Genomic DNA, 17197 nt, shown 5'->3' with positions numbered 1-17197 from the left:
AGTCCTTTGACCTGGTTAGATTAGTAGTAGCCATACTGAGCTTCATGATATCAGAGAAGTCAGCAAGTTTACAGCTTCTTTTCTCCCTCCCCACCCTTAACACAACAGAGTAGGAAGAATCAACCTCCAACAAATACACCTGGCTAAAGCAGATACTGGGGCTGTGTTTTATAAGCCATCATTTTAATATGCAGTTTTAATAAGTTACATCCATACATGCATCACGGCTGGATTTGGATTCTTGGTTGCAGGCACCACGTATTATCTTTACGCTTTGCTGTGTATAACAGTCTCTACAGCTTTGGCGACTTGGTCCACGTTCAGGTTGTTCAGCGGTATGCTCGTCTCTCTGCCAAACTCTGGTAAAAACGAGAAGTGTAGATGTCAGTATTTGCAGCTGCTGTGACATCACTTCTGGGTTCTTGGCTAGAAGAGATGTCAAGGTGTTCATGACCCTCCCTCTCCTCAGGCTCCACCCCTGACACACCTCTAAGCAACTGCCAGTGGACAGCTGTCAATCCTCCTCTGCCCCAACTTTCCCCAAGTAGTGAGTTTCTTGACTACATGTATATGCAATTACAATACCACCAATAAACCTGATTTGGAAGTTGGGGGTAAGAAGCATAATGCAGCAGCTTTGTTCCTTCACAGCCATAATGGATGGAAAATGAAGACGGGGGACTGAAACAATCTGTACAGCTGATCCACGATCCTGGGATTTTACTGAATTTTTACTTCCTGAAGACTACTTAAGAAGAAGGTGCTAAAAGAAGTGTTATCTCATAAATATCAAGTTTCTTTTAAGTGTGCAAGCACAGGCTTTTCCACATGACCTGCATCATCAGCGGATAAGAATCACCTATGCGCCATTACTGTTCCTCTGCATTTCATCTAAGCTTCTCTAAACAGGGTTGACCAGTGAGTAAAATGGTACAAGACACCTGAAAGTCAACAGGTCAGGGACATAGTAAACCACATCAAGAAATGCAGCAGTCGTGATAACCAGCAATTCTTTCCTTGTTCCCATTAGGAGTTCCAGGAAAAGTCTCATGTGATCCTTTGCTTTAACCGGGCAGGAATATTAGGAAGGTACTGAAATGGTTCTTACAATGCTATCCATCTCACCAGTTTTGTACAAATCATCAATGCTGTCTTGCAGCAGCACATACATTTCCTGACATTTCGCCTGCACGTCAGGAGAGAATGCTGCTAGAACACGGCCATACAGCCCGGAAACCACACAGCACCCCACTGCCCTGAAGCTGCTTTGTGAAATTGTGTTTCAATTCTGTGAGTCCTGATAGGATTGAAGAACCACAGAATAATTCAAATAGAAGAGAAACTCCAGCTTCCCACAATTCCAGAAAACTGGCATTTGAGCCACCTCACTATTGCTGCCACCACATTTATGCTTGTAAACTCCAGCAGGAAAGTTCTCCATTGCTCACCATATCGAGCCCAGAGCTTGGGCTGCACATCTGAGCACTCTCTGATCAGAATAGGGAAATCTGGATTTGCCTTCTTTAAAGTAACATAGTGTTTTTCAATGAAGTCTCTGCAAAGGACAAAGCACACAAATGTGAATGTGTCAGACTGGACTTTCCCAAGTGCCTTTCAGATCAACACAATACAGAAATGCGCAGTGCTAGAGATATGATCTGAGAAATATAGGCCATTCCAGTGCAGCAGTTGCTGAATGTCATAGCTTCATGTCATAAAAGCAGCAGTGGTGTAGTGGTTAAGAGCAGGTGTAACTCTAATCTGGAGGAACCGCGTTTGATTCCCCACTCTGCTGCCTGAGCTGTGGAGGCTTATCTGGGAAATTCAAATTAGCCTGTACACTCCAACACACGCCAGCTGGGTGACCTTGGACTAGTCACAATTCTTCTGAGCTCTCTCAGCCCCACCTACTTCAGGGTGTTTGTTGTGAGGGGGGAAGGGCAAGGAGTTTGTAAGCCCCTTTGAGTCTCCTGCAGGAGAGAAAGGGGGGATATAAATCCAAGTCTTCCTCTTCAACTCTTCTTCGGGGACAATTTTCCATCGGTAAGCTACAGAATTCTCACCCACTGTAGAGAATTCTGGGGCTTGTTTGAGGGCACCATCATCTTCCCATGCCAATTGAGACTGTGCCCTTGAGAATAACTAGTGCTCAAATCCAGAGTAAAGGGAAGGATCAATTGTGATTATTAAAATGTCTTTCAAGGCAGGACAACCAGTGTTACTGATATCTTTGAGATACCCCCTGTTTCCCTGGAACTCAATTTGAAACCTAAAATAAGCACCAACTGATAAGATACAGTTACATAACCTAACAATGGCTTGTATTATGCAGGGTGCCAATCCTTGCTTAATTGTGTGTGGCAAAAATCAACAGTGTCAACATGAAGATTTCTCTGTTCCTGGTCCCCTGCTGTAACTTGGCATTACTATTTGTACTCATTACCCCCAGTGCAGAGAGACCAGAGATGTCACCAAATGTGACATCTGCCATGCCTCTTGCTGCCTCTCACTAGCCTTTCTTTTCAAACCCCCTGTTCTGAGGTTTTGAACAATAAAACTATAAAATGGTGTGCTTTTAGGCCTTGGTAAAGTTTCCTGTTGCCTTAAGAGCTGCACAACATGAAGACTGATTCAAATACAGCAGTGGCGTAGGAGGTTAAGAGCTCGTGTATTTAATCTGGAGGAACCAGGTTTGATTCCCAGCTCTGCCGCCTGAGCTGTGGAGGCCTCTCTGGGGAATTCAGATTAGCCTGTACACTCCCGCACACACCAGCTGGGTGACCTTGGGCTAGTCACAGCTTCTCAGAGCTCTCAGCCCCACCCACCTCACAGGGTGTTTGTTGTGAGGGGGGAAGGGCAAGGAGATTGTAAGCCCCTTTGAGTCTCCTGCAGGAGAAAGGGGGGATATAAATCCAAACTCTTCTTCTTCTTCTACACATGCTCCGAAGGATCCAGGACAAACAGCCATGCTGAGCAGAGTTCCATGCATTTCAGCCAAGCAACTTCAGTAGACTTGGAAGGGTGTGACTGCTTAGGATAGAATGGCAAGATTTCCTTGGACACATTTGTGTAAAGTGCCATCAAGCCCCAGCTGACTTATGATAACCCTGTAAAGTTTTTTATTAAAAGTGAGAAGCAGAGGTGGTTTGCCATTGCCTTCCTCTGCAAACATTCCCTTGGTGGTCTCCTAAACACCAACCCAGCTAAGCTTCTGAAATCTGACGACACTGGGCTATACTATACCATTCCACACACACCCTGATACACACGCACACACGTCATAAATAAAGCCATGTGTTAGCCCAGCAATGCGTTCAATGGTTGATACCATTGGGTGAAAGCATCCATTATATTCCACACTGAAGACGATCAAACAAGATGGGACAGCAGAAAGCAATCTGATTCCTCATACTATGGTGCACACTGACAGGAGTTATCAGTGCATTAGAGCTCCCCCCCCTTCTCTGGTAAAGCCTTCAAGGTGACATGATGGCACATCAGTTCAATACGAATCATTACATGCATAGAGGATTGCTACAGAAGTGTCAAGGTTTTATTGTTCTCAGCATCTCTGCTGGAAGAAGAAACAGCATCTTTACAATAGGATTGTAACCTACTACAATTATTATTATAGTTGTAATCACTGTAGTGTATAAGTATTTACCATAGTGACTGTATTGCATTATCTTTGCCCTCTAGTCCATTTTTGTATTGTTTATAGCATATCTTGCTTCTGTTGTTATCTAACACCGTAACCCTAGTCCTGTTGCATTGTTCATTGGCTGTCTTATGCTATCTGACTGTACTGAAACTGTGACTCACAAAAACTTGTGCTGCAATGTTGTTAGCCTTTAAGATGCCCCTGGATTTTGATTTTATATCCCGTAACCCATCTTGGCCCTGACTTGGATGGCCCATGCTAGTCCAATCTGATCAGATCTTGGAAGGTAAGCAGGATCAGCCCTGGTTGACATGGAGAGACCCTGGCCAGGGTTAACCCTGCTTATTCTGAGATCCAACAAGATGGAGCTAGGATGGGCGTCTATGCAGAAGCAGGCAATGGCAAACCACCTTGGAACAGCTCCTTGAAAACCCTCCCAGTTCGTTATAAGTTAGCTGTGACTTGACAGCTCAGCCTACTTTGAATCAACAGACCTTTGGCACTCCAGATGTTATGGACTACAATTCCCATCAGCCCCTGCCAGCATGGTCAATTGGCCATGCTGGCAGGGGCTGATGAGAATTGTAGTCTCTGGGGTGCCAAAGGTTCGCCATCACTGCACCAGACTGTAAATAAAATAAACAGGAGGGGAGCCACGCCCACCCCCTAAGCCACGCCCACCGCCCAAGACCCCGCCCCTGCCAGATTGGGCCTGAGAAGCCTGGCAACCCAAAGGGCAGGGGCGGGGGGAGAGGCCGATGGATTAGACATGAATCTTCCGTTGGGAGGCCTCAACTGCAGCGTGGGTCGCGTGCCACCCACCCACCCACCTGACGCCCTGGCTTCCCGGCGAGCGCTGGCACAGGTGGACCCGGATCTCCTTGAGGTGGCTCCCGACGACCCGCAGAGCCGAACTCGCCGCCATGTTGAGCCCCGGCCCCGCCAGACGCCTCTGCCAATCCGCGCCGTTAGCTTCAAGAAAAGGGCGCGGCTATGCAAAACTCGGGTTGGCACTCCCGCGCGTTGCATGGTGGGTCAGAGCGTCCCGAGGCCGCTGTGCGCGCGCTGCATTGTGGGTCGAGAGTCCCTGTTTCATTAGCGGCCCTCATTGGGTGGCGTGTCCCCCGCGCAGTGACTTGTGGGAAGGAAGTCCTTCGGCTGTTGTTGTGGCTGCGTTTGATCTCCTGTGCCAAGATGCCGGAGCGAGAAAGTGAGTGTCGCTGAGGGGGGGATTGAGTGGTGGAGCCCACGTCTCCCTGCCGATAAGGTGCCGGCCGAGGCAGTCGTCTGTTGTGGTCGAGGTGTATGTCCTAGTAGAAGGGACCTGGCTCTGTTTTATTCTCACAACAACCCTGTGGGGTAGGCTGAGTGTAAAACTGGGTGACCTTAATATCTCTGATTCGCGGTATCCATGCTGCAGGTCCCTTCTCTAGGAATGTACCGACAACAGAATGACCCTCCAAGAATGGAAGTAGCAGTTATAAATGGGGACGATCCACATGGGGGGGGGGGCCTCCCTTCAGAACTGTTGGGCAAACGAGGGGCATCTGAGATTTTGAGCAGCCCCTTTTCCCCGTTTGCAACGGTTTCCAACAGCTGCCAGAGAAGAATTATTTCATCAATTTTCACCCACTGCAGAAATGCAAAGGATACTCAACATTCCAAATGGATGCAAAGACTATGTTGCTAGGCATCTTTCCAAAGAACTTAACAGGAAAATGAGAAGAAATGTCTCTGTATTTGTCAGTTGCAGCCAGAGTAATATTTGCAACTAGATGGAAAGCCCTGAACGAGACAACTAGGAAGAAAAAAATGAGAGAATACACTGCGGCCAAATTAACTAGTAAATGAGGCTGAAACATGAGTTTGATGAGAAATGGAAACTAAGTTTATGTATTTTGCACAATGATTAACAAATAGATGTTGTACTTTGATAAATTTTGTACATTTCGTAAATTAAAAAATTAATGACAATTTTCCTCATGAATATGTACTGTGGTAATAGTTAATGTATTTGTTTATTAGTATAGCAGTGGTAACTACATAAGAGAAAGTAAGACTCCCCTGAATTAATAATTTTAAATATAGCATTTTGTATTAATTGTATGACTTTTGTTTTTGATTTTTGAATCTTATTTTTGATGTTTTGTGTATTCTTGATGTTTTACATAAATGAGAAAATAATAACATTTTAAACAAATGCTCAACTATTGTAAGGATACAATATCGGAGTCTCAATTTCTCCCCTAGGCCCTTGGAGAAGTGGCACGTAGCTAATAGAAATCAGACTGCTATCTCCAGGAGTTGGCTGATTCTACAGGAATATATATTGCAACTAAAATAGTTTTCTTTGGAATGCTGCTTTTATGACCTTAGTTTTTGCTTGTGATTTAGTATGTGTACTTGGTGGGTGGTATTGGATTCAGGACTACGAATCACTGCTATGGAGTCTATTGTGTGACTTGTCAGGGAGGAAGGAGGCGAGGATCCAAAAACAATTCTTTGTGCGTTTTGTCTTCAGATAAAAGTTTTTTTTTAAAAAAATAATAACTTTGTCCAGTGTTTAGGTCTTTTGCACTGTAAGGGGGAGCTCTAAAGCAGAGGGTATACTAGCCAATTTCCATTGGCAAAGCAAATCGCATATCCAGTAGCACCTTGAAAACTAACAACTCTTATTCCTGTTTGAGCATTTGTGAGTCAGAATTAGCTTCCAGAATGCCGTTTCTTGTGGGACATGTAAGTACTGTCTACTAGCTGGGGCAGTTGTAAAGATTGGATTTTAATCTGATCTGGGGTTACTTACGAAGCTAGTTGTGCCTTCTGGCCACGCTCTCTGGGGCTGCAAACTTCAGGGAATGTTAGTAATTGCAGGCTAGATTCCTTCCAGGGAATTTTTTCTGTTGTCACTGATAGTCTGATTAAAGAATGATTGATAAGTATCCAGGGAGTTACATTGGTCCCTGGACTATAATATGAATACTGCTGGTTGCTCAGGAAAGGGCTATGGTATTAGAATGTTAGTGGAAGTAGTGCAACAGAAGGGAGACAAACTGCTTGTCCGGAAGTATATGACTGTAATACAAGTCGAAATGACCGATAAACTATACCGGTTAGAAACAGACAGGATGGGGTGGGGAATCTTGGAATTGTCCCTTCAACAGATCTACAAGAGCTTTTCTGCAGTGCCCCTGCACTGTGCTTGTGACTCACTGAGGGCTGGATTACCTGAGTCGATCTGGGCTTAGAAAATGGAAGGATTTTGGTTACCCTAAGAGCATCCCAGCCTGTAGTTCCAGAGCTGCTACAGCAGAGACAGGAATCATTTACCTTAAATAGCTATGAACCTCATGTTTTTCACAAAGTCCCTAGTTTATGGTTGGTCTGCATGTGTCTGATTCTTTGTCCATGGATAAGAGCCCCTGCAATAAATTGCATGCTTGGCAATAGAATGTGTGCCTTATTGGATAGTCATCGGCTGCCCTCTCCCCTCCTTGGAAGAACTCTATAATTCCTGAAGCCTAAAGAAAGCCCAAAATATTCTGAGAGACCCATCTCATCCAGCACACTCTCTTTTTGAACTGTTACCATCTGGCAGACGATACAGGTCTATAAAAACTAGGACAAAGAGGCTTAGAGACAGCTTCTACTCTAGAGCTGTGGTGATGCTGAACTCCGTGGCTTCGTGTTGATGTGTTTGGGGCTGTGTAGGGATGGGTGGAGGAAGGGGAAAGTGAGGATGGGGTATGAGTCTGAAATTGTGTGCATCGAGGAATGCTGCTGTAAATTTTCGTTGTGCATGCACAATGACAATAAATGCTTATGCTTAATCAGTTCTTCTTTCCTTCCTTTTTCCAGGTGAGCCGTTTTCTAATCCTCTGGCCCCAGATGGCCATGAGGTGGACGATTCTCATTCTTTCCACCAGTGAGTAAAGTCTTTCATTGTTACTTGAGTAGACAGTTTGGGGTTTTGAGATTGGAAGCTTGGCCACGGTTCAAACTGTGGAGAGCCTGAAGAACATTTGGCATCAATGGACTGAGGGAATTAGACCCAGTATAGGCACAAGAATGAACCATCATTAGCTCTGCATCTAAAAAAACCATTTGTGGTGCTACATTTTGTACATGTTGTGTAACCCTTTTCAGTCTAGTACGTTACAATCCACAGGTGAGCGCTGGATCTCCTTTATTATTGTAGGGTCTCCAAAGCTCCTTGCTATCTTTCAAGCACATTGCAGAAGCAGCATTTGGAAACACTTTTTGTTGTATAGTTACCTTGAGGCACTGTTTAATGAATTCAGGTTATCTATTCATTACACCATTTCCTGAAAGCAAGACACTGCTATTTTTATTATAGGTCCAAGCTTACCAATGAAGACTTTCGGAAGCTTCTTATGACCCCAAGGGCAACACCAACATCTGCCCCACCATCGAAATCTCGGCACCATGAGTAAGCATGAATTCTCCGTACTTCTTGGCAGAGTCTCACTGGACAGTTCTCACTCAGTGTCTATTTACCTAATATTATGTTTCAGTATATTTATTTATGTATTTATTTGTTAGATTTATAGGCCGCCTCACCCCCGAAGGGCTCGAGGCGGCTCACAATATAGCTGTCTTGATTGACATACTCTGTACATTTGAGAGAGTGGGGAGTTTAAGTTCAGAGTTGATGTAATGGCATGTTGAATGTGGAACAGCCGTAATAACCTTTAGCTTTTATGGAATTCTGTGGAGTGACAGCTGTTGTCATGCACATTCCTGTTCTTGTTTATAGAATGCCAAGGGAGTACAATGAAGATGAAGATCCAGCTGCCCGCAGGAGGAAAAAGAAAAGGTAAATAGGCACATACCTCAGGTCACAGGTTTCCTAAGGAGCTGATGTTTTATTAAAGTACAGAAAGAATTGCAGCTAATTTAGTCTGTGATAGGCTCTTATAAAATAATAAAAACAGCTCTTCTAGATCAAAGCAAGACTCCACCTTATGCAAAGTCCTATTTCCCCTAAAAACTAGCAGCCATAAAAATGAAAATTCTAAGCAAACCGCAGCCTCTGGCAGGGCAAGAATAAAGTAACCCTCTCCTGCTGTTGTTCCTTTGTGACTAGTAGGCAAAAGTACATACTGTCTGTATATAAAAGCTGCCCATATCTATTATCGTGAACATCTGTAGAGGATCCCACCCTCCTTCCATTAAAACCATCTGAGGTTGTTGCTACTGAAATATTTTTTGCCCATGAGTTCAATTAGTTAATTATAATCCAGAATCCGTGAGGCATTTTTAAGGTTTGAAGGATTGAAAACACTCCATATATATCAGCGATGGCTAACCTTTTCGAGACGGAGTGCCCAAATTGCAACCCCAAACCCACTTATTTATTGCAAAGTGCCAACACGGCAATTTAACCTGAATACTGAGAGGTGTTTTTTTTAGAAAAAACGGTTGGCTCTGAGGTGTGCGTTATTCAGGAGTAAGCTTGGTGGTAGTCGATGGCTTTGCTTTGAAGTAACCGTGCAACTCTTCCAACGGGTGAATCACAATCCTAGGAGGGTTTACTCAGAAGCAAGCCCCATTGCCAGCAACCGAGCTTACTCCCAGATAAAGGATCATGCTTTTATTCTTCACATGAAAATCAGTGGGGTTTAACAGCACTTAACAGGGTTACCTACACTACTTCCCCAAAACTAGGTCTTAGGTTTAATGCTAATAATCGAGTCCAGCAGCCCAGGCCAGCCTAGATGTGTGGAGGGGCACTCTGTTTGCGTGTGCCCACAGAGAGGGCTCTGAGTGCACCCTCTGGCACCCGTACAATAGGTTTGCCATCACTGATATATATTATACTGGTGCAGTCCTTACAACAACATAGATAATTATTATTCCAACATTGCAGATGAGGGCAGGGCTGAGGCCACACGAGAATGGCTGTGAGGCAAAGTGGATGGCATAGACAACATCAGAGCCTCCCTTCCTAGCTCAGTCTCAGCCACTGGGGTATATCAACACTTAGGCTTGAGTGGTAGAGATTCTCTGATCTGCAATTAAGTGGGAGTTGGCCTCATGTTGATTGGCTGCCTTAGAGAGAGTGCATTTTGCTTAGTATCATCCCAGCCAGCTAGCCTTCCCCTCAGTGGACATGGTTGATCACTGCAGTCATCTCCCAATAGCTTTTGTTCACCATCTCCCTTCCGTGTCCTGCAACTGACATGGATTTGCATCCTGACAGCCAGCAGGATGTAGTGCTTAAGAGCAGATGGACTCTAATCTGGAGAAACGGGATTGTTTCCCCACTCCTGCGTTCCTGCTGGGTGACCTTGGGCTATCACAGTTCTCTTTGAACTATGCTGCAAGAGGATAGTAAATCAGATCTTAAATATGGGAACCAGCAAGGGAAAAGTGGATTGAGAATGACCAAACTAGCTGTTGCTTCAGTTGCATATGGTGGCTATCAAGATGTGCGTATATTAAGAGAAACCGACATGGTAAGCATGCTTCAGTGGTAATCAACTGATTTGTACGACATGGTAAGCATGCTTCAGTGGTAATCAACTGATTTGTTTTCTGATACCAGCTATTATGCAAAACTGCGCCAGCAGGAGATTGAGCGAGAAAGGGAACTGGCTGAGAAGTACAGGGACCGTGCCAAAGAGAGACGGGACGGCGTCAACAAGGACTACGAGGAGACAGAACTGATCAGCACAACGGCCAACTACAGGGCGGTGGGACCCACCGCAGAGGCGTGAGTGCAGTTGCCTTCGAAGCCTTTTCCTTTGGCAGTACTAGGTGATTTTAGCCTCATGTGTCTGTCCTTGTTTATCCTAGGGATAAATCCGCTGCAGAAAAAAGGCGGCAGTTGATTCAAGAGTCCAAGTTCTTGGGTGGTGACATGGAGCACACTCACTTGGTGAAGGGTCTGGATTTTGCTCTGCTGCAGAAGGTGAGCAACGGCACATCGGCCGTTGGTATCTTAGTGAACCTCTTTCCCAATGAGTCACGTGTGGCTTCTCCGCCAACAGTACATTGCTTGTGATCCATTTGGCCCCTTTTTTGCAACCATTTCACCCGTCATCTTGCAGAATTGGCTCGAATCAGACAGAGGTGTGGGTGAACCCTTCCTTCTGCTTCAGTGGCTCTCCTATCAGAGGAAGGTTTCATAGGCTTGCGGAAGGCTTCACACGTTTCCCAGTAGTGCAGTAGGAGATTCTGCTGGGCCCTAGTCTCATTGGACAGAGCATTCCACCAGGGTGGGGCCAGGGTCTGGTTGACTCTCCCAGATGTCTTTTGGCAAGGGACCACCAGCAGGTTGTTATTTGCAGATCACAGCTTTATAGCCCCTAGGTATACACAAGCAGAAAAAAGGTACAACGACCAATATCAGGAAAAGAAACATGAACGCGTTGCACCTGCCGCTATAACATCTATTGTGGAAAGCAGCATATCATGGACTAAACAAACAAAGTGCGCTATGTAGAATACAACAATCTAAATTGCTCTATAACATATATTCCAACACAGTGCCTTGTGAGGCATTAGCAGAATTGCCAAAAGCAATAGAATTGTCCTGCAAGGTTTTGCAAACTGTCTGACCGGTAATACAGTGTCCAAACATCCATAGTTGATGTGATCTTCCTCACTACTGAGTTCTTACATCGACAAAATATATTCTTGTTAATAAATCCCGATGAACGGGATACGCGATTTTCCACCATTTTCGAACTTAGTCTTCATCAGATAACGATGCTCCTTTTGCTATTAATGCCTCTTACTAGGGGTATTCATTTAAAGTGACTCTCTCACATCTCTGAGATTCCCCTTCAAGGCTTATTCTGCTTACTTTATAGCCCCACCAGAGGTTGAAAAACCTATTTTTTACTGATGGGAGTGGCAGGCATTGAAAAGACAGTCATCCAGTGAATTTTCATTAGCAGTTCAGGGGGGAAACGTAGGTTTCTCTTCCACACTTTTCTTTCTCGGTCTCCCCCCCCCCCCCCCCATTTTGGTGCGCAGGCGTGAAAGACGTAATTGAGTTCAGGGTGCCCTTGTCTGTTGTGTGACTGCTCCTGCGACAGCAGGGTTCTGTTTCTTTCCAAGCCTTTGGGAGACCCATAGGTTTCACTGAAGGAAGCGGATTAGCATTTTGAAGCTCCTTTATCTTTTCTGACCAGGTGCGTGCCGAGATTGCCAGCAAGGAAAAGGAAGAGGAGGAACTGATGGAGAAGCCCCAAAAAGAAACCAAGTGCGTCGGGGCAAGCAAAGCGCTGGTTTGGAAGCATTAAGTTTCAAGGAGAAGAGGGAATGGAAATGCCTGTTTTTCATCATGCCCTTTTCTCTCTCTCTCTCTTCCACTCCCAATTTTGTTTTTCAGAAAAGATGAAGATCCAGAAAACAAAATTGAATTCAAGACCCGTTTGGGTACGGTTATTGACGTGTGTGTATGAATATTGCATTAATTGGATAATGTTGCTTTGGACCTATGGGGCTAGGAAACCCAGCGTTCCTGGCAGAGGGCAGAGTGCCCCGGTACCACTGGGATGCCAGTTTTATAGTGACCATTTGTTTTTTCCTCTGTGTTAGGCCGTAGTGACCATTTGTTTTTTCCTCTGTGTTAGGCCGTAACATCTACCGGATGCTGTTCAAGGGCAAAGCATATGAGCGGAATGAGCTTTTCCTGCCGGGTAGGATGGCCTACGTGGTGGACCTTGATGACGAGTATGCCGACACGGACATCCCCACCACTCTCATTCGAAGCAAGGCCGACTGCCCCACCATGGAGGTGAGCATCCAGAATGCTTCCCCTGATCTAGAAAAAGACACGTTTGTTTTTGTTAGTGTCAGGTGAGTAATTCCTTCTGTCTTTTCCTTCCAGGCCCAGACCACGCTGACCACAAATGACATCGTCATCAGCAAACTGACCCAGATCTTGTCCTACTTGAGGCAAGGCACTCGCAACAAGAAGCTGAAAAAGAAGGACAAAGGTGGGCTGGGTTGCGTGGCTGGGTGGGGGGCTGGGCGCCTTTCTTTCCCTGACAGATATTGGCCGTGATGAATTGTGTCAGAAAGATGATGAACGAACTCCCAGAGAGGGGGAAAGGGGCCCTGTTGGAAGGTAGCTGTACTATATCAGGAAGTCTATAGATTAAAATGGAGCGTTTACATATTTCTCACGGGTAACATTATAAAAAGGACAGTAAAAGAAAATGTGAATTGCAGTCTCAACACCACCCAGCCCACAGACTCCGTCTCCCCAGGGAATGTCTCATTTCCCTTTGGAAGTAAAGGATTTCTTGGTATCGATCCTGTTTGCCTGTACAATGGCTGTATAATTGACTGCCTATAATTAAGTTGCCTGGTAATATTCAGGAAATCAGACATGAATTTGAACATGCATAGCAAATCCCTGGATCACAGTGACTAGCTGCACCTGGAAGGGGGGGGAGGGGAGAGAAGTAGTTTTGAAGCTGACTGCATCTGACCGCTCCTGGAGATCTGGTTTAAAAAGTTGTTACCTCAAGCTTGAAGTCTACCCTTCTCTGAGATAGTCAAGTGCTCATACATTTCCATTGTCGTAGAACATAGGTGTCAATAATTACAAGCCTCTTCCGATATGTCATGGATTCGTTAGCCTTTTATCATCCTTCCTGCCAGCATGATGCTGGCAGGGGATGATGGGAATCGTAGTCCATGACATCTGGAGGGCCATGAGTTTGACACCTGTGCCGTAGAAGATGCGAGCTGAAGTGGATAAAAACGGCTTGTTCTGACTGCTTTCTGTTCACAGGAAAACTGGATGAAAAGAAACCCCCAGAGGCAGATATGAAGTAAGTAAGCCACGTTCAGTAGATTATCCCCAAAGTTTAGGAGGGATTTGGGGCCTTTTGGGGTCATCAAAGGATGGCCCAACCTCTTCCAAGGAGCAGCCGCTTCCGTACTCTGAAGAACTGCAGGAGACGGTTGATGGGTAGGGCTGATCTTAGAGGAGCCTCTTGGAGAACGTTCTTCTGCTCTCTGAGCCTTCCTAATGCCGCTCCTGTTTGCAAACAGTATCTTTGAGGACATTGGAGATTACGTGCCATCTGCGGCGAAGGTGCCACGAGAGAAGGAGCGGGAGAGGTACAGGGAACGGGACCGTGAACGGGAGAGAGAACGAGACCGGGAACACGAGCGGGATCGTGAACGGGACCGAGAGAGGGAGCGAGAGCGAGAGCGAGAACGGGAACGAGAGGAGGAGAAGAAGAGGCACAGCTACTTTGAGAAGCCAAAAGCTGACGACGAGGCAAGTCAATGTTATTTCTGCAGGGTGCCGTGTCTGTCTGGTGGCTTGAAAGTCAGCGGGGCAAGCTGGGAGTAGTTCCTTGGTTGGAATAACAGCTGTGGGGGCTTGACGTGATATACTGGGTATAAAGTGTTCTTGGGGGCACAGCTGAGGCTACAAGTGCCTTCCAAATTAGATGTTGCTGGTATAGCATTCACAGTGGGAACCGAGAGAGTGCAGACAAGTGTTTGGTATAGTCTGTCAAAGCACAGTGGTGCAATGGAGTGGCGTTCCCTTCCCTTTTCCCCTTCTTGTTAATACAAGATCCTGACACTCAAGTCATTCATTTTATTGGCCTCTCTCAATAACAAGTTCTTTCTTTTCTCCTTTTAGCCAATCGATATTGATAAAGGTAAGTTCCTCTTTTTTAATACTTGGTTTAAAATGGGCTGAGGTGCACAGGGCATATTTCTGATCATACAAGGTGTGAGAGGTCTGTGAGAAGGGCCAAGTTTAATTCAGAATCTGCAGTGCAGTTTTTTTAATGTTAGGACAAGATAGTCCAGTGTGGATCTGAAAATCTGCCTTTGTCCCTGATACTTGCCTTCAGAGGAAGATAAGGATTCACATTATCACAGTAGACCAATTCTGGCACTTATGCTTTTGAAGGGCTGTCTTCAGATAGCTTTATTCCAGGCCAACTGTTAGTCTGAACACGACCGTGGATCTTGTGGAACTTTAAGGCACTGTCTATGACAGTTCTCTGTTGGCTGATGGTACCATCCGATGAAGTGCTTAGCGCAGAGGTGTCCAACTCTGGCGCTTTAGATGTTCATGGACTACAACTCCCATCAGTGCCTGCTGGCCAATTGGCCATGCTAGCAGGGGTTGATGGGAATTGTAGTCTGTGAACATCTTAGCAGGTTGGCCTAGGATCTGGGAGGCTCAGTTTTGAATGCCCACTCTGCCAAGTAGTGACTTGGAGTGACCTTGAGCCGGTCACACACATTCAGTCTGTCTTCCCTCGGGGTGGTTGGGAGGCTAAAATGAAAGAGACCGTGTGAGCTGCTTTGGGTACTCTTTGATGAAAGATTGGAGGTTCCTGTCCTTTGGTTTGGCTCACGAAAGCTTAGACTGCAATATTTTTAATACTCTTCCAAGATCCATAAAATTGTTGTGTCCGTGGTGCATTTGATCACTGACTCTGATCTGTGTTGCGAGTTGCTTGGTTGCTACTGTTTTTGTCGGGCATCAGAGAACTTCGGCATTCATTCTGAGTATTCTGCTGTGATTATTTGAGATTAGGGCTTGTTCTAAGACTGGAGTAGAAGCCGTTTATGGCTACCAATCTTGATCCTCTTTGATCTGAGATTGCAAATGCCTTAACAGTCCAGGTGCTCAGGAGCAACAGCCACAGAAGGCCATTGCTTTCACATCCTGCATGTGAGCTCCCAATGGCACCTGGTAGGCCACTGCGAGAGGAGAGAGCTGGACACGATGGACTCTGGTCTGATCCAGCTGGCTTGTTCTTATGTTTCCTTTGACCCTAACAACTGGGGGTGTGGAATTGCTACTGTGTCGGAATAACCTCTCTTGCTTGGGTCTTCCTTTGTTTCCAGGTCCAGGTTCAGCCAAGGAACTGATTAAATCGATCAACGAGAAGTTTGCTGGTGCCGCTGGCTGGGAGGGGCCTGAGTCATATCCTTTCCTGTGAATTAAGTGGGTTTGGGGGGAGGCAGCAGCTGTATCTGAAAAGCCTTGCTCCTCCCCTGGGTGCAGGCATTAACCCACAGTGGATACTGTCTTTTGCATGTTGGGGAACATTGGAAGACCGCGTGCTATCTCTCCAAAGTCTTATGCCTGAAGCAACCACCCTGCCATCTAAAGATGCTTCATTTCTGAGGGGGAGATCTGGGGACTTCTTGGACCTCATGAGTCCTGATTCTTAGTTGTTTTTTTTTTAAAAACCTGATGGCTTCTCAAGTGGGGCAGAGGGTGCTTGTTGCTTTGAAGTGGACAACAATATCCCTCGCAGCAATAGAACCCACGACAGGGAACATCCAGACAAGGCAAGACGTGTTAACTGGGGAGTTCATCCATGTTGTTGCCGCTGCTGTGAGTCACGGGCATAGGGGGTGGGGACCTTTATTCATAGCCTGCCTTTCTCTCCAATGGGGACCTCAAGCAGCTTTCACCATTCTCCCATCCTCCGTTTTATCCTCACAACATCCCTGTGAGGTAAGTTAGGCTGCTGGCCCACTGTCACTTAGTGACCACCCATGGCAGACTGGGGATTCAAATCTGGGTCTCTCAGGTCTTAGTCTGACAGTCTAACCCAGGGGTGGCCAGCCTAAGGTGCTCCAGATGTTCATGGACTACAATTCCCACCAGCCCCTGTCAGCATGGCCTATTGCAGGGGTAGGGAACCTGCGGCTCTCCAGATGTTCAGGAACTACAATTCCCATCAGCCCCTACCAGCATGGCCAATTGGGGCCTTGCTGACAGAGGCTGATGGGAATTGTAGTTCCTGAACATCTGGAGAGCCGCAGGTTCTCTACCCCTGGCCTATTGGCACCATAGGTTGGCCACACCTGGTCCTAACCACAATACCTTTCAGTACTTTGTACCTTACACGGCCATCACTGGGAAAGAAGCAATAGCTGGAGAGAGGGATTGGTGGGAATGGAATGGCATAAAAGAGGGAGGGGACTGGAGCACACCCCCCCTCCAATTTCCTTTTTGGGAATAGCTTCTTCTTCCTTATTGTCATGCATGCTCTGGCTTATGAAGTTGTCCAGACTGTTTGGTCCTTAATATCTCATACGATAAAAAAGCCAGAAGACAAAAAGCAGCTGGGTGACTTCTTTGGGATGTCCAACAGCTATGCTGAATGTTACCCTGCAACGTAAGGAAGCTGTATTCCTTGGTGGGGGGTAGGGGGGTGGGCCAGAGTTACTTGGGCCTCAACAAAATGCTTGCTTGCTTTTGCCTGGTGGGCTGCTTTAAGGATTCTTTTTTTGGCTGGCAGCGTGGAATTGGTGGATAGCCACTCATCCACCCCTGGGCAGAATGGCGTACAGTTGAGATAGAAGTGGCTGCCCCTTTGGCGGCACGCTCTATATTTCATCGCACTGGAGTAATTCTCGTTTGTGGCCAGAAGTCTTGCTTTTCTCCTTTGTGTAGCTGGTAGACCCAATCGAGATAGAACGTGGTTACTTCCACTGTACCTCTAGTCCCAAATGCTTCCTTGCTCAATAAGCCAGTGCGAAGCTTGTTGATATGTTATAGTA

At 46.1% G+C, this 17197-nt stretch overlaps 2 protein-coding genes across 3 annotated transcripts in view; one reads left to right on the top strand and one right to left on the bottom strand.

The window, feature by feature from the left end:
- Nucleotides 1-171: 171 nt before the first annotated feature.
- On the bottom strand, nt 172-4719 carry NDUFA2 (NADH:ubiquinone oxidoreductase subunit A2). Of its 2 annotated transcripts, XM_048515564.1 has the most exons (3): nt 4492-4652; nt 1449-1555; nt 172-359 (listed from the first exon to the last, which is right to left on the bottom strand). In XM_048515564.1, the coding sequence occupies exons 1-3, from the start codon at nt 4584-4586 to the stop codon at nt 268-270; spliced, it is 294 nt and encodes a 97-aa protein (XP_048371521.1). In that variant the 5' UTR covers nt 4587-4652; the 3' UTR covers nt 172-267. The 2 variants fall into 2 exon arrangements, with proteins under 2 accessions (XP_048371521.1, XP_048371522.1); XM_048515565.1 differs by lacking the exon at nt 1449-1555 and having other exon boundaries at nt 4492-4719.
- A 3-nt stretch (nt 4720-4722) lies between these two features.
- Nucleotides 4723-17197, top strand: part of IK (IK cytokine) — a 375513-nt gene continuing 363038 nt past the window's right edge. The window contains exons 1-15 of the mRNA XM_048515554.1: nt 4723-4871; nt 7517-7583; nt 8016-8108; nt 8436-8495; nt 10227-10394; nt 10478-10592; nt 11821-11891; nt 12021-12067; nt 12265-12428; nt 12522-12630; nt 13434-13473; nt 13697-13928; nt 14301-14319; nt 15527-15605; nt 16732-16812. Coding sequence (XP_048371511.1) covers nt 4856-4871; nt 7517-7583; nt 8016-8108; nt 8436-8495; nt 10227-10394; nt 10478-10592; nt 11821-11891; nt 12021-12067; nt 12265-12428; nt 12522-12630; nt 13434-13473; nt 13697-13928; nt 14301-14319; nt 15527-15605; nt 16732-16812 — 1361 coding nt within the window. The 5' untranslated portion in view covers nt 4723-4855. The remainder of the gene's footprint in view (nt 4872-7516; nt 7584-8015; nt 8109-8435; nt 8496-10226; nt 10395-10477; nt 10593-11820; nt 11892-12020; nt 12068-12264; nt 12429-12521; nt 12631-13433; nt 13474-13696; nt 13929-14300; nt 14320-15526; nt 15606-16731; nt 16813-17197) is intronic.

The sequence above is a fragment of the Sphaerodactylus townsendi genome, linkage group LG14 (assembly GCF_021028975.2).
Source record: "Sphaerodactylus townsendi isolate TG3544 linkage group LG14, MPM_Stown_v2.3, whole genome shotgun sequence".
Classification (NCBI taxonomy): domain Eukaryota; kingdom Metazoa; phylum Chordata; class Lepidosauria; order Squamata; family Sphaerodactylidae; genus Sphaerodactylus; species Sphaerodactylus townsendi.
This window is presented reverse-complemented; position numbering and strand designations above follow the sequence as displayed.